The sequence below is a fragment of the Diceros bicornis genome, chromosome 22 (genome assembly GCF_020826845.1).
Source record: "Diceros bicornis minor isolate mBicDic1 chromosome 22, mDicBic1.mat.cur, whole genome shotgun sequence".
NCBI lineage: Eukaryota > Metazoa > Chordata > Mammalia > Perissodactyla > Rhinocerotidae > Diceros > Diceros bicornis.
Window position 1 is genome coordinate 22,544,240 of NC_080761.1, and position 14,859 is coordinate 22,559,098.

The 14,859-nt window shown below is 41.0% G+C and overlaps 1 protein-coding gene across 19 annotated transcripts in view; it reads left to right on the top strand.

The window, feature by feature from the left end:
* Positions 1-14,859, top strand: part of TRPM3 (transient receptor potential cation channel subfamily M member 3) — a 791,340-nt gene that overhangs the window by 522,976 nt on the left and 253,505 nt on the right. For all 19 annotated transcript variants that reach the window (XM_058565673.1, XM_058565675.1, XM_058565677.1 and 16 more), the window contains exons 2-3: positions 4,149-4,228; positions 5,523-5,727. In XM_058565673.1, the coding sequence (XP_058421656.1) occupies positions 4,149-4,228; positions 5,523-5,727 (285 nt within the window). The remainder of the gene's footprint in view (positions 1-4,148; positions 4,229-5,522; positions 5,728-14,859) is intronic.

Here is a 14,859-nt window from a genome sequence, read left to right on the forward strand (position 1 = left end):
CTTTGAAAACCACTTCCCTCTTACACATCACACATGACTGATAATGCAGAAAGACAAGGAAGAAAATAGCCGTTCACAAACTCAGTCATGGTGATGAGGCCATTCTACCTTTAGGAAAGAATGTACAAAAGTGATTTTCTAAGCCGATAGAAGCCATCTTTTCTAAGAGGACATGAGACTTCCGAAGCATATTTTAAAAGAAGAGATTTTAGGACATACTATCCCTTGAAGTTTTGCATTAGAAGAGAATTAAAGGGTCAGCTCGAAGCATGGCACATCAAAACCATTTCACGCATTCTAACAACAAGGGTAGCCATTCTGAGCTGACTGAGTTCACGTGGAAGCCCAGTGTAAAGCTTCACAGAGAGGAGCTCAAAGCCTTTGAACAAAAGAAAAGGGAATTAGTTTAGGAAACAAGTTAAACAACGATTATACACCAAATACGCCCTCTCCAAGAAAATAATTTTAAAAATCTAATATCTGTCCACACTGAAGACCTGAATAAATCACAATAAAACAGAGCCCACAATAGAGCATAGTAATTTATGCATGCTATTTTGTAGAATTCCTAATTCGTGTGTTATACATGAATTCTTTTGTATTATACTTTTCTTCTCAAAAACAGAGAGAATCCAAGGGCTGGCCCGGTGGCGCAGCTGTTAAGTGCGCGCGCTCTGCTGCGACGGCCTGGGGTTGGCAGGTTCGGATCCTGGGCGCGCACCGAGGCACCACTTGTCAAGCCATGCTGTGGTGGCGTCCCATATAAAGTAGAGGAAGATGGGCACAGATGTTAGCCCAGGGCCAATCTTCCTCAGCAAAAAAGGAAGATCGGCATCGGATGTTAGCTCAGGACTGATCTTCCTCACAAAAAAAAAAAAAAAGAGAGAGAGAAAATCCAATTCAATTATGAAGGATGGAAATATTTTTTTCACATTACATTTCTCCCCCCCTCGCCTTAATTCTCTATGCCTTTGCAAGGGAAATGGTTAATCTGCTAATAATAAGAAATAGAAACTGATCCTCATTCCCTTTGCTAACAATGAGGTAGCGTTTCACCTTTAAGAAGGTAATTAAGTTGCTAAACTGCACACAAGTCAAATTACTTCATACTTAAAGACTAACAAACCAGTTGGCAATCCATATGGAGTCATTCTTACTACACACCATCTGAGTAAAACATCCAGGGCCTTCCAAGTTGAAATTGGTTCCATGAGTGAGAGAAATAACGACGGTGCCCTTGAAAAGTCTAATCTATTTGTCATGGTCCCCAGATTCTCAAGTTGGGAGTCCTGTTGTGATTACATTTCTTTGTTGTAGCCATTCTAATGAGCCGCCCTTCTTTAACTTCTCTCCCGTATTCTGATGTCTTCCTGATGTCCCACCCCAATCCTTTACCCCAAGGAGAGAGGAAGAACAGACAGCAGAGTGTTCTTTACTCCACTGGAGGGGACTGGAAGAGGAAATAAGAAGGGGAAGATGCAAGAATGAACTGGCTCTGAGACATGCCTCTAGAAGTCGAGCTCTGTCCAAATACCATGGCGCCCCAGACATGCCCCGATGGCACTGCTCAGAGCAAGGGTATTTATATCAATAGTATCTAATTTGGAGAGGCAGTTTAGCAGAATGGGTAAGAGTGTGGACTCTGGAGTCAGACTGCTCAAGGTCAGGCTCTGTCTTTAAAACTTATTTGCTGCATCTCTCTGACTCAGTTTCTTCAATGGTAAAATGGATATAATAGTAGTTCTTCCCTCACGGGATGCTTATGAAGTTCCATGGAGATACACATATGGCGCAATTCCAGGCACACGGTGACCCCTTAATAAAGCTTATGCATTGTTATTACCTATCGAGCTCCTACTAAGTGCCAAGTCCTTTCCCGGAATCAGCTGCTTTGATTCATACAACTCTCTGAAGTAGCAATGATTATCCTCATGTTAGAGAAAAGGCTCAGGGAAGGTAAATAACCTTTCTATATACCTTATTAGTGGCCAGCCAGGCTGCCTTGGAGTGTATCATTCCCAATGCAAAGTGAGATAATCTAGACCAGATCTGCTACAGCAATTTCATAGGACCTGAGAACCTGAACCTTCATCTGAACTTTTAGTACCAGAACCAACCCAGGACTGGTCCCTCTTCTTGAAGTGAAAACACAGTACCCAAATAACTGTGTGTCACGCATTATTGTTGTGCCCATTTTATAGATGAGAAAACCGAGGATCAAAGAAATTGTATGACGTTGTCCACGCTGCAGAGTCCCGCTCACGCCACTTTTTCTAACTGCAAACCTCATGCTCTACCCATGATACTATCATTCCTGCTTTCTCTCAGGGAGTACTGATTAGCACTCCTTGAAATTCCCAGATGCTCCCCCAAAAGAATCTCTTGAATGCTAGCCAAAGTGGGCCCCAAAGAAAAAATGAAAGTGCGCTCTCCCTTTTCTGCTCCCTGAGGTGTAGGGCAAGTTGGTTTCATATGTCCAGTGAGGAATATTTTTACGGTCTTTCTACCAAGAGATGTTATCAACGAAAGTATTCGGTGTCTAGGAAAAATCACGGGCTCTGAGTGGTTTAACTTACAGGCTTTTTACAAAGATAAAGACTGGTTATCTATGCTGCTAAGCTCATTTCTGTTACAAAGATATAGCCACTAGCTTTTCCTGCATATCTGAGAAAAAAATCTTTGAGAATACACACCAGGGCTTTTTTCATGCCCAGCTGACAAACAGAACTGCAAATGTTACTTTTGTGGTGTGAGGGTGCTGAGGGCCACCTGGACCCCAGGGTCTCTGAGGCAGGGTGGGTGCCCCTTTTCACATGGACAACGCATAAACGCTCAGAAATTACGAGACCGGATTATGACCGTGACAGAAACAGGATGCAGTTCCTTAGTACCCCTCAAGCATCCCCCGTGTTGCTACTTTTAAAATGTGCTTTGTCATGTGTATGAGACAACTACCACTTTCAGTGCCACACGCTTGCATGGACTCCATTGTGAGAGAGGAGGGAGATGCAAGATGAGGGGGTTGAGGGTAAACCAGAATTTAGCACAGTTTATACAGACATTTGGGTCCTTGGCAGAGTCAATATCAATTACGGCCAACAAATGGGGGCTTGTCACAGTTAACACCAGTCATTGAGACAGGCCAAGTAAACAGCTTGGTTGCGCTTTGGCCTTGTATATTTTAAGAGTACGAATTTAGTCCTGATGCTGGGTTAGAGAGAAGATGATACCATATGGAAATAACATGACAGGTTGCTCTAGCAACTTCTATCTAACGCTTGGAGAAGGGATCTTCCGAGTAGCTGACCGGATTTTATGGGAGTGTCCTCTACTATTTCAAATGCTGGTAAAGAGAGGGGTAAAGGGATGCAGGATGGACACGATGCTTTGGAGCAAAGATGGTACGGTTTGCGAGAACTTCCTTTATGCTTCTGGGAATCCAGTCTCAGTGGCCAGACTTCTGAGTGGACAGTCGCAACAATGCCCATTCTAAGAAGCTGTATTTGCTGTGTTCAAAGGCATATGGGATGCAAAAATTATGCTCTCTGACTTCCTTCCAAAGGCATTACCTCTGAAATTTTGGACTGTGATGAAGACATTTATCTTCCTTATGTTTCCATTTCCTTTTTTTCCTCTGTATTTAAGCAATGCTAATTGAGATTTTAGAAAAAGCATGATGATGGGTTAGGGCTTTTGAGATATGTAATTCCCTCACCATTTTTCTTTCCTTCTACAAGTAAAATCTAATGGAAGTGTCAGCCATGAAAACTTTATACTTATTTAGATAGATTTCTTCCCACCACTGAATACTTGTTACCTATACCATTGCAAACATTCTGCTCTACGTTTTTCATTTTCTCTGTAAATAGCATTTCCTTCTAAAATCATTATGAATTTGTATATGGTTCCATCACTAACATTTTTTTATTATGGTCATTTCCTTTAACTCTCAATATTACAATGTTAAATAACCTAATAAGCAAGTTCTGGGAGTAATTGATTTTGTTATATGCAGTGTTTATGTGTGAAGTATCCACAATTTCAATTCAGTTAATGAGACAATAGTCTATTATGTGATTATGAAATCTTGCTTCCAAGTCAAAAAATACTTAAAGGTTATGTTTACCTTTCCTCTTTTTTTTTTTCAGGCTCAGAAATCCTGGATAGAAAGAGCATTTTATAAAAGAGAATGTGTTCACATCATACCCACCACCAAAGACCCCCATAGGTAATCTTGCTGTCTCTATAACATAGCAAGAACATGAAGTAGCGATTATGGGAACAAAACTACAGTAGTAATCGCTATCCATTGCAAGGGAACCAATGTCAAATTAAAGATTTTTTTTCATTGTTGCTGGACATTTTTGAAGCAATCTTATATAAACACACCACGTAATATGTCATGCCCACAGTTCATTCTCTAAGAGCCTGTACAGAATAACAAATATACCATCAGGGAAGGAATGGGTTATATATATTTTTAGTATTGTTACTGGTTTTCCCTTTTAAGCATTTCATCAAAATGCTTAGTTTGTACCAACATGCTCTGCTATAGTGAAAAAGAGATTTTTAAATAAAAGACTCCAGCAGGTTACTAATCGGACTGCAGACCTTCAGATTCCTATCCAAACACGTGTTTAGAATCCTACTTATCTTCCTGATGATCAACAGTATATAAGGTGGGAAGCATTTGAGATAAAGTAACACATGAATATCTGGAAATGCCTTTATGAAAAGGCAACATAATAAAGCAGTTTAAAATATAGACTACAGAGTCATATAGACTAGCTATGTAACCTTTAGCAAATTACCTGACTTTCAAAACTACAGTATTTTATCCATAGAATGAATGTCACATTCCTAGTATTTAATAAATGATAACTATGTATCAATATCATTACTAATAGTCATAATAGTGGTAATAGTAAAGGATGAAGGACATTTTCAGGATGAAAGGAGTGAATTTTGTTTTCAAATATCTTGTGAATAACTTTTTCATTGTTTCTTCAAGAACACTTAAGCTGCAGGTTTTTATTCTCAGAATTGGATATTTGACAGTGAATGTCAATTGGGAAAAGACAAGTTAGGCAGTGACTCACATATGAGTGAGATTCCTTATTTAACTGTGCATGTTAAAGTTCTTCTCTCAAAGCTGTTCAGTGTCCTTCATGCAAGATTTGATACATGGGAGGAGTGAGAAGTGAACAAATATACAGGGCTTTTGTTCACAGGTTCTAATGCTGCAAAATAATGGCAGTTGTGAAAGGGCTGGGTGGAGAAAGACAGGAGGCATGTTACAGCTTATACAGCTACAGGAAAATGAGGAGGGGGCAGAAAAGATATGTATGTCCACTAAGTCCTGAGTTGACCATTTGCCTGATACAGCCACATTATGGGATTCCACCTGATAATTGACTGATTGGCTTGCTATACGCTTTGTAGATTTCTCCAGCAGGTTATTTCAAGCATGTATTCCAATAGTAGGTAATACAAAGAGTTCACTTTGACCTCTTATATTATAGGTGTTGCTGCGGGCGTCTAATAGGCCAGCATGTTGGCCTTACTCCCAGTATCTCCGTTCTTCAGAATGAGAAAAATGAAAGTCGCCTCTCCCGAAATGACATCCAGTCCGAGAAGTGGTCCATCAGCAAGCACACTCAACTCAGCCCAACGGATGCTTTTGGGACCATTGAGTTCCAAGGAGGTGGCCATTCCAACAAAGCCATGGTAATCAGAAAACCATTCCGTCACTTCCCAAATTCTATCTCAAGTCCTGCAAGGGAGCGGTGAAGAGCTGGAGATTGACTCTTTGGGCCTAATCCCAACTCTGCCAGTTCCTGACAGGGTGACCTACTCTAATTACTTTACCTCTCTGCATCTCTGCTCTTCCTTTATAAAATGGCGCAAAAAATACTTTCCCTCCAGGATTTTTAAATAATTAGTATGAGATCAGACACAGTGACTATTGTTATTATTAACAATAACAAGTAGCTTTCTATAGTTATCCACTGTTTATTATGTTACTTCTTGGGTCTCATTTATTAAGACATATTTTTTTAACTCCTTTGGTAAAAAAATATCTAAACTTTAGGTCTCTTTTTTGTTCTATCGGTAAATAGCATTTCTCTCAATTCGTGGTAGAAATGGTCATCTCAGACTATTTCCTTCCCTGTTACAACAGAGATCTTGGCATTCAGATTGAGTGCTCTTTCTCCAAGCAGCTGTGTTCAATAATGTTCTCAATAGAAGAGCTCCATATGAAAAGCATTTTTTTTGGAAAGGAGGCATTAAGAAATATACAAATTTTACTTCTAAGAGTTGTTGCTTCTAAATTTTAGCTTTCATCACGGATCTCTCCCTCTTTGGCTGACAGATTTTGCCAGAAGAAAAGTATACCATGTGTCTCAGGAAATTCTAGAATATTCCAACAAGCTTGCTTCTAACTGTTAAAGGGAGAGAGAGTTGAGGGTAGAGTAGTTAGAGGTGGCTGTCTCAGGCATGCATGGAGTTTTCTGAGTTTAGAGAGGAAATTTTGCTTAGAGAAGCATACTGCAAAATGCACGGAAGTCACTTTACACCAGTCATAGTCTAAAAATGTGCAATAAAGCCACCTCTCTAGTCTCCTTCCTCTCTCTTCCCTTTTCCTCCTCTCCACCCACCCCCACCCCACTGCAGTATTTTCTTTACCAAGAATGGCTGACTGAGCTATTCTCACAGTTCTTCCCTAAGAAAATTAATTCTGAGCTATATATTAAATTAAAACCCACTTTGAGCAATATATTGGAAAGAAGAGGATGCTATGTGTAACCCCAGCAAGGCCTGGGAAAATAAAGAAAGGGTTAGTTGGTCTTATCCTTTAGAGAGCCAAGGGAAATGGCTTCCTCATCCACCTAAGGAATGTATTCACCAACACAAGATCATGAAGGGTCCCCAACTCAGCACAGTCCCTGTTCACAGTATGGGATTGAACCATATACAGTGTGGATCCTCTAGAACCAGGTGTTAAAAGTCATGCAAATTCTCTCTATAAGAAAAGTGCTACAGATGAGCAAGTGGCTTATGGGCAGTAATCCTTATAGAGTGGTTCACCCAGTGACTCCGTAGGGTGCTTGAACGGTGCCCGCAAGCATCGTGCCACAAGCCCAGAGGCATATGGGAAGCTTCTGGTCATTTCCGTCGTCAGCATGCAGTGTCTGTTAAATATGGGGCGTGAATTTGCTCATGAGTAAGAGCATCCCTCCAAAGTCATCACCTGGGGAGATGCTAATTACCATCGTGCTGTCAGTGCCCAGAACGTGTTCCGGGACTGATTTCAGACAATTTATAGATCACAAGAGAAAAGCGATCTATATTTTCATCAAATGATGTTTTTGACCAAAAATTAATCTTGAGTACCTGAAATTCAAAAAACTTAAGGCTTAGTCACAAATGACTTCTGCTAGTTTTAAAAAATCAGGTCTATTCTCAGAAGATAAAGTTTTCCGCTGCTAAAAATTCAAAAAGAATGGAGTACTAGTTTTATAGTAAACAGTATGGATTCTGGATGCAGACGGTCTAAGTTTATCCCAGAACCATCATATATATTTGCTGTGTGACATGGGAAAAATTAATTAAATTCTCTGGGCCTCAGTAATTTATTCTGTTATCTAGGAATAATAATACTATCATCATAAATTTTAAATGAGATGACGTAGTAAATTATTTGGTACAGTGCCAGAAACATGATAGATGTAAAATTAAACTACTATTTTTACTACTATCATTGTTTTTATTTGCTTCAGGCTCTGAAAAATGTTTTAAAATATTTTGATTAATACTTTGAAGGACACACATTTGGAAGCATGTCTTGGTATATTATTTTAGAAAGTCAAATTATACTTTTTCAGTTAACCCTTTAAAATAATTCCAGAAGTTCTCATTCCTTCACCTAGTGGTTGAGCACAGAATCTGAAGCCACATTGCTGGGTTTATAGTCTGGCCTGTCACTTACTGACTGTGTGACTTTGTTCAGTTTATTTAATTTCCCAGTACCTCAGTTTTCTCATCTGCAGATGGGGACAGTAATTCCACTTTATAGGGCTGGAACAAGGATTACATGAGTCAATATATAGTAAGCACTTAGAACAGTGCCTGGTGTTAAAGCGAAATAAGTATTTCTTATGTTATTACTTCTACTAAAAGGTCATGTACCATAGTTACAAGAGAGGCTTTGCAATCAGTTAAAATAAGATGCACGATCTTAAAGTCAGATAGAACTGTATCTAAACCCTCACTCTCTCAGTGACTAGCTAGAAAGTCTTGGTTAAACCAGTTAACGTAGCTGAGCCTCAAGATTTCTTATCTATAAAATGGGCATGATTGCCTTATGTGATGTTTATGAGGATTAGAGAGAATATAAAATCACCTGGTATACAGCTGGTGCTCAATATATTTATGAAAATCAGAGTGATGGCGCAGTGAAGCGGCGTCCTTTACTTCCTGGGAATCCGAAGAGGTTAAAATGTTTCCACAGGAGTACCAGGCTGCATAAGCTGGCCTTAGTGACAGTCACTAGCAGGAGTCTCCTACTGTGGACACCAGCTCGTCACGGACTGCAGAGATGTGGCTTGTCAATCACCACATTATATGCTTTGACTTCCACATTGAGTCAGTCTCCTGCCTCCACTTGCTCTAGCAAAACAGAAAATGAGATGCTGTTACCTGGCATCGTCTCTGCTTTATTCACTGTAGACCTCAGCAATTCCACAGCTGCTGTGGGTGTGGCACTTGCGCCTTTTATGATGGACAAAGCCATGATTCCTTCGCATTATACAATTTTCCTCTACCTGAGATTTTTCCCCTCCTACTAGTGAACTTGAGAGACCCTGAGAACCCTGGAGACTGAAACTCCAAATGAGCTTGTTAGAACGCGTATCCTTCAAAGTAATAATCAAAATACTTTTGCAACTGCTTTCAGGGTCTGTAACAAATAATAAGGACAATCGTAATAATATTGCAACTAAAGCTTATTGAACATCTGTGTGCCCAGCATGGTGCCAAGTATTTCCACATGTTCTCTTGTTTCATGTTTATGACAGTAGTAGTAGTATTCCTATATGATAGAATTACATACTAAGGCCCAGATAAGTTAAGTAATATGTCCCACATCACACAGCTAATATATGATACATATACATTATGGTATTTAACAGTAGAGGAAAAACTTGAAGAGGCAGATAGATCTTTCACTCTGTTCCAGAGGAGCGAACACATATAGACATTGAACTTTGACAGCCCTCCCCGGGCCCCATATAGCTCTCTTGAACCCAGAGCTGTCTACTGGCAATCAGGTTAGGCAAAGTCAACTACGTGGTTTGTGGAGCCTCATGTAAAATGAAAACCTAGTCCCTCGGCAGGGGCAGAGAGATCAGTCCCCCTTCCCACAGCTGACAGCCCCAGCCCGCAGTGGACAGGCAGCCCTCAAGGGACTGGGACATGCTCGGTATCTGGTGTGGGTGAGACTTCCCACCAAGTCACCCATGAAACACACAGTGGCGCTAACAGCCCAAGGTAGAACAGTGACTTCCTTGCCGTGCCCTGAAATACTACAGGGTACACACGCAACACTGACGTCCCCTTGCTTGCACCCAGGTCCCAGCCAGGGATGGGGGTGATGATAGATGGCAACGCTGTCGCTGCCCCAGGCAAGGCTGGGGAGGGAAGATTAGGCTGGCCGTGGCACCCAAGGCAGGAGCCGGTGGCTGAGATCTTGTCCCGGGGAGGCCGCGGGAGGTAGAACATGGGATCACAGACCACATGTGAGCCGAGGCTCCAAACCCTCTGCACATGCTCCATTGTCCCATCAGACTTCACTTACAAAACACAAATTCAAGGATAAAATTGTTAAGAATTTCAAGACAGCAAGTTCAGTGCTTTAAACCCTAAGCGCTGCCCTTCTGAGCGGTGTGAATGCACTGGACACAGGCCCAGGCAGCCTGCACTGAGGTTAGGTCTCGCCTGCCCTAGGTGGTCTCAGAGCAGTCACGATGAGGGGAAATTGTTTTTTGTGAGTCTAATCAGCCAAGGGAGGACCAGTTTTCCTTTTTATTACACCAAACATTTAACAAGTGGGAGTCCCCATTCTTCATCCAGATACAATGAGCATCTTGTCCACTTTGAATACTTGCTCTCGAATTATTCTGATTCTCCTGTCTAGATAAAGGAGTGGAGTTGTTTATAGGTCAGATGTCTTGCTTTATTAGGCAAGATGGTTTTTTTGTGCCAACCTGTGCCTTCTTTACCTCTTGTCCTCTCCAACAACCCGGCATGCAGTTTGGACCAAGGGAAAAATCAGCAACTCCTGTCTGTTAAAGAGTACCCGTCTTTAGAGGGGAAAGGCACCAGTTAAATATTCGCCAAGACTGAAGTGAAACAGGTCAACTAACTCAGTATATCTTTGGTCCCCTGCTCCTGACAAGAACGCTTGAAAGTTGGAATGATTTTTAACAAGGTGGTCAGAGAACTCTAGAGGGCAGATTAACTTTGACCTTCATTAATTTGTTCTTAAATAAGATATAACATTAACTTTTCCCAAGATGAAGCACTTGGGTCTTCAAAACGCCAGTGTGGTCTGGACACAATGTGAAGCAGAATCTGCTGGAATTTGGTAGAAGATACAGTTGGAGAAAAGACAATCATGATAAAAACTTGATGGGCCATGTTAGAGCTATATCAGCTCAAGAACATTATGTATCTGTGTTACCACATGGGCAGTACAGCTTGATGTCACAGAACTTTGGTCACCAAAAAACACCTGAGGGATGGATACAGTGGCTCTCTACTTGGAGGCTCTGGATAACCTGTGGGGCTACAACAAATGTCCACGTCCAAGGATCACTCCCAGAGTCTCCTTCATCGGTCTGGGATGGAACCTGGGCAACTGAAATATTTTAGAAGTTAATCAGGTTATTCTACTGTTCAGCAGGCCTGAAAAATACTAAATAATCTCAATCTCTCTACCTGTTTTATAGGTGAGGAACCTCGAGCCCAGAGAAGTCAAATTATTTTCTGAAAGTCACCCAATTATTTAAAGACAAACGTAGTTCTAGAACCCAAGCTCCTTAGGACTCCCCACTGGTTCTGTTTCTTCTCCATCATGTCTGCCTGGTACAGACTATAGTAGATGTTTTGAAAGGAAGCTAATTACTATTATGTTTCTAGTTCTTTTATAAGAGCTTTTGAAAACTTTGTAGTAGAGTTATAAAGTCACTATTATTTGATGAGGTTAATTAAACTCAAAAGCTGTGAGCAGGAAGAGTTCTTTGTAAAATTACATCCTAGGTTAATAGAATCATTTTCTGAGCCCTTCCTGGTATTTTGTGGTGTTCTGTCCTCAATTTCCAGGCTTGACAATCCCCAGTGAAATAGCAATGAAACCAGCATCTCTTGCACTTTACAGAGACAGAAATTGTGACATAGGAGGGAGTCATTCAAAGCTGAAAGTAGTGAAGGATTTTCACTTCCTTCTCTTCTCTACGTCAAGCCATGTTCTACCAAATTGCATGCCCCCCAAATTCCATTCTTGGGCTATTGGAGGACCTGGCAATTCATTCACATACCTCATGAAAGTCACAGCATGAGGTCCAAGGAAGATACTAAGATTCTAAAGCTCTGGTTTAGGCGTTGTCTGACTACAATGGGTTCCAGGTAATTTGATAAAAATTGACTTAGAGAAAAATAGCAAGATGGCCCGACAGCAGACATTGGGTCCTTTCTCAAAGACTCTTCTTTATCTGGGGCTAAGGCTGTAAGTTATTTAGAAAAGGAAGCAGTGCTGGACTTGATTAAACAGAATCTAAATTGCTTCCTAATCATCTCTTCCAATTAATGCTGAGCTGACTTGTGGGCCAGGTAAATATAACCTAATTCAGGACTTGTATTTAAACCTCTCAAGTCACCCACATGATTCTCTTCAGGTTTTCCCTTGCTATTCACTCTGCTTATTAGATCAGGTTGAGCCCCTTATTATAGTTTTCATATAATTTAGATAATTATTCCTGTGCCTCATTTTCACACTTAAAGCTCTAACTATTCAGTTCGCCAGAATGAAAGCCTTCCTCTCTGAGCATTGCCAGTGGGAGGTCGGGGGGTGAGAGAGAGTAGAGAGGATTGAGGGGGAGACTCTCAGGGGGGTGGGGAGGCTGTCAGCAACATGGCATATACAGCCTTATACTCTTAAATTGCTTTTGGATTGAATTTGATTTTTAAAAAATTGTCTTTCTTTGCATTATGCAAATTTGATATGGGAATCATCATTGACTGACACACACCAAATATGAAACTAAATGAATCCCATTTCACAAAACAAAATAGCTCATCACTAGACTATAGCTAACTAAGCAGCTTTCTGTAAGCATGGTGAGGCATTTGAGGAGTTTTGCAATTGCTCCATTGATTTCCAATTTCCACCTTGTAATCTTTAGGCAGTTGAATTGGTAGTACCTTTGGAAGGCCTTTCTGAAACTGAGAATAAAACTAGAATTTATCACTTAAACTTCTGATCCCAGTCATAGACCTATAGGAAAGGAAGAACCAAGTCTCCTCCAAGAAACCCATCTTGCTTCTAGAAAATTCCCATCTCCTTATCTCTAGAAAATTTGACACTAAATAATCCTGTCAGAAAATTCATAGAGTGCCCCTGTGCCCTGTGCATATGCTCACTGAAGCTTTATATTATTTCTAAATCTTTAGCTTTGGCTTTTCAGCACCCATCACCTGGAAGCACCTGGTATCTAACACTGAGGAATCACAAAAACAATATGGAATAAATTACCATGGCATTTCACTTCCAAAGTTTTGTGGGTCATCAAACTAGCAATCCAATAACAATGACATCTCACATTTGCATTCCAGATATTTTCTTTCTAGGGAACTTTTACATGCATTGCACCACCACGAGCATTAAACTCTCGCTGCAAAACCGAAGGCTCTATGGACTTGGAAAGCTGATATCAGCAAAATCGTCTTAGCACTCTGATACATCTTCTCCTTGGCCACGGCTTTAATTAAAAGAACTCATTTCAGGGGCCGGCCCGGTGGCGCAAGTGGTTAAGTGCGCGCGCTCCGCTGCGGCGGCCCGGGGTTCGCTGGTTCGGATCCCGGGCGCGCACCGACGCACTGCTTGGCAAGCCATGCTGTGGCGGCGTCCCATATAAAATGGAGGAAGATGGGCACAGATGTTAGCCCAGGGCCGTCTTCCTCAGCAAAAAAAGAGGAGGATTGGCGGATGTTAGCACAGGGCTGATCTCCTCACAAAAAAAAAAAAAAAAAAAAAAAAAGAACTCATTTCAAATGTGGCTGTAAATAATTAGAAAATGAAATGATGCTTGTCACATTTCTCAACAGAAAGGAAAATGGGGCAAATGTCCCACTATAGGCTCAGAAAAAAGGTATTAAAAAAATACCGTTAAAATAGATTTAGCAATAGTAGTTTCCTTACTCAGAACAAGCACTAATTGCTAATAGCAACTGATTATTTCCAAGAATTAAAGATGGCTTTGCAGTGTTAGGAGGAGGATTTGTCATTCACCATTTCCAAGAATGTAGCCAGATCTATTGTTCTGCAATTCTTTTACATTTTGTTTAAAAAGCTGGGCAAAAATTTAGTGCTGAAGGCATGACTCATTGTCAGAGCCAAACTGCACCATGAAAGCTCACGTTCAGAATGCCAAAGAAGATTGTTATTATTTTTTTAATCGAATAGCCCAGCCTGTTCTAAGTAGCAACGGCTGCCGCCCTGCTCTCCGGTCTTTGCCCATCCTGGGCGCATAAAGGGAAAAGGATATTGTCTGGTTTGTGACACCTCTGGGATCTCCCAATTTAGTGCAGAGTGAGGCCACAATAAAGTTGAATTTTGCTTTCATAAGTGAATAGTGACATTTCAAATGACAAATCAGTAAGAGTGCCTTTAGAAAAACCTGCAGTGAAGTCACCTGCTGAATGAAAAGACCTTCAGCACCAGGCAGAGCCAAAACTCAAGAGTTTCAGTTACTGAAACCCTCCGCCATTCGAACAAAAGACAATCTCTAGTTTTCTCTTAGAGTCTCACTTGCAAAATTTCATTTGTAAGTTTGTGGTTTAGAACTGAAAATACGTATTCTTGTGAAAATCATGCTGTATGCATTGGCCTTCAAAGTACTGAAGATTAGATCAAATAATACAATTTCAACTATAGTGAACCTCTCTTCTAAGCAGAGCATTCTTGAGATGCTATTCTGAATGTCATTAGCTCATCGCACAGGCTATCTGTCAGGCAGGGGCACTAAGGATGGAAAGGGCAAAGGGGAGAGAATTCTAGGGATGGGTAACTTATCTGAGCTCAGTTTATCTCTAGAAATTATAAATTGGGAACTAAGTGCATGTCAATGAAGGATGGGTTAGGTAGCCCAGAACAGCAGTAGCATTTCCCCTCTAGTCAGGTACTTTTACAAACACCTGCACCAGTCACTCCCCAGATAACTCAGAGTTGAGAAACAGAGTGCTATTTTGTAGGGCATGCTAGTTAAAGAGCTAAAGGCAAGTTATTTGGATCCTGTTGTATACAGAAGTCATCTATAAGGGGAATGTTTGTAACCTTTATCCAGTTTACGTGCATCAGTTTCTCTGCCATAGCAGGCGTTTTCCACAATTTAATCCTCACGGTGTCCTGTGAGCTGGTCAGGATCACCCTGTTCACAAGGGAGGGTGCTCAGATCGGCCAAATGACTTACAGTGCCAGGATCTGATTCTAGAATGTGATGCTGCAGATGATTGGGAAATCTGTAAATGGGAGCACCTGTCACCACAGCAGATTAATGCCCGGGTGACAAAATTTAGTATACA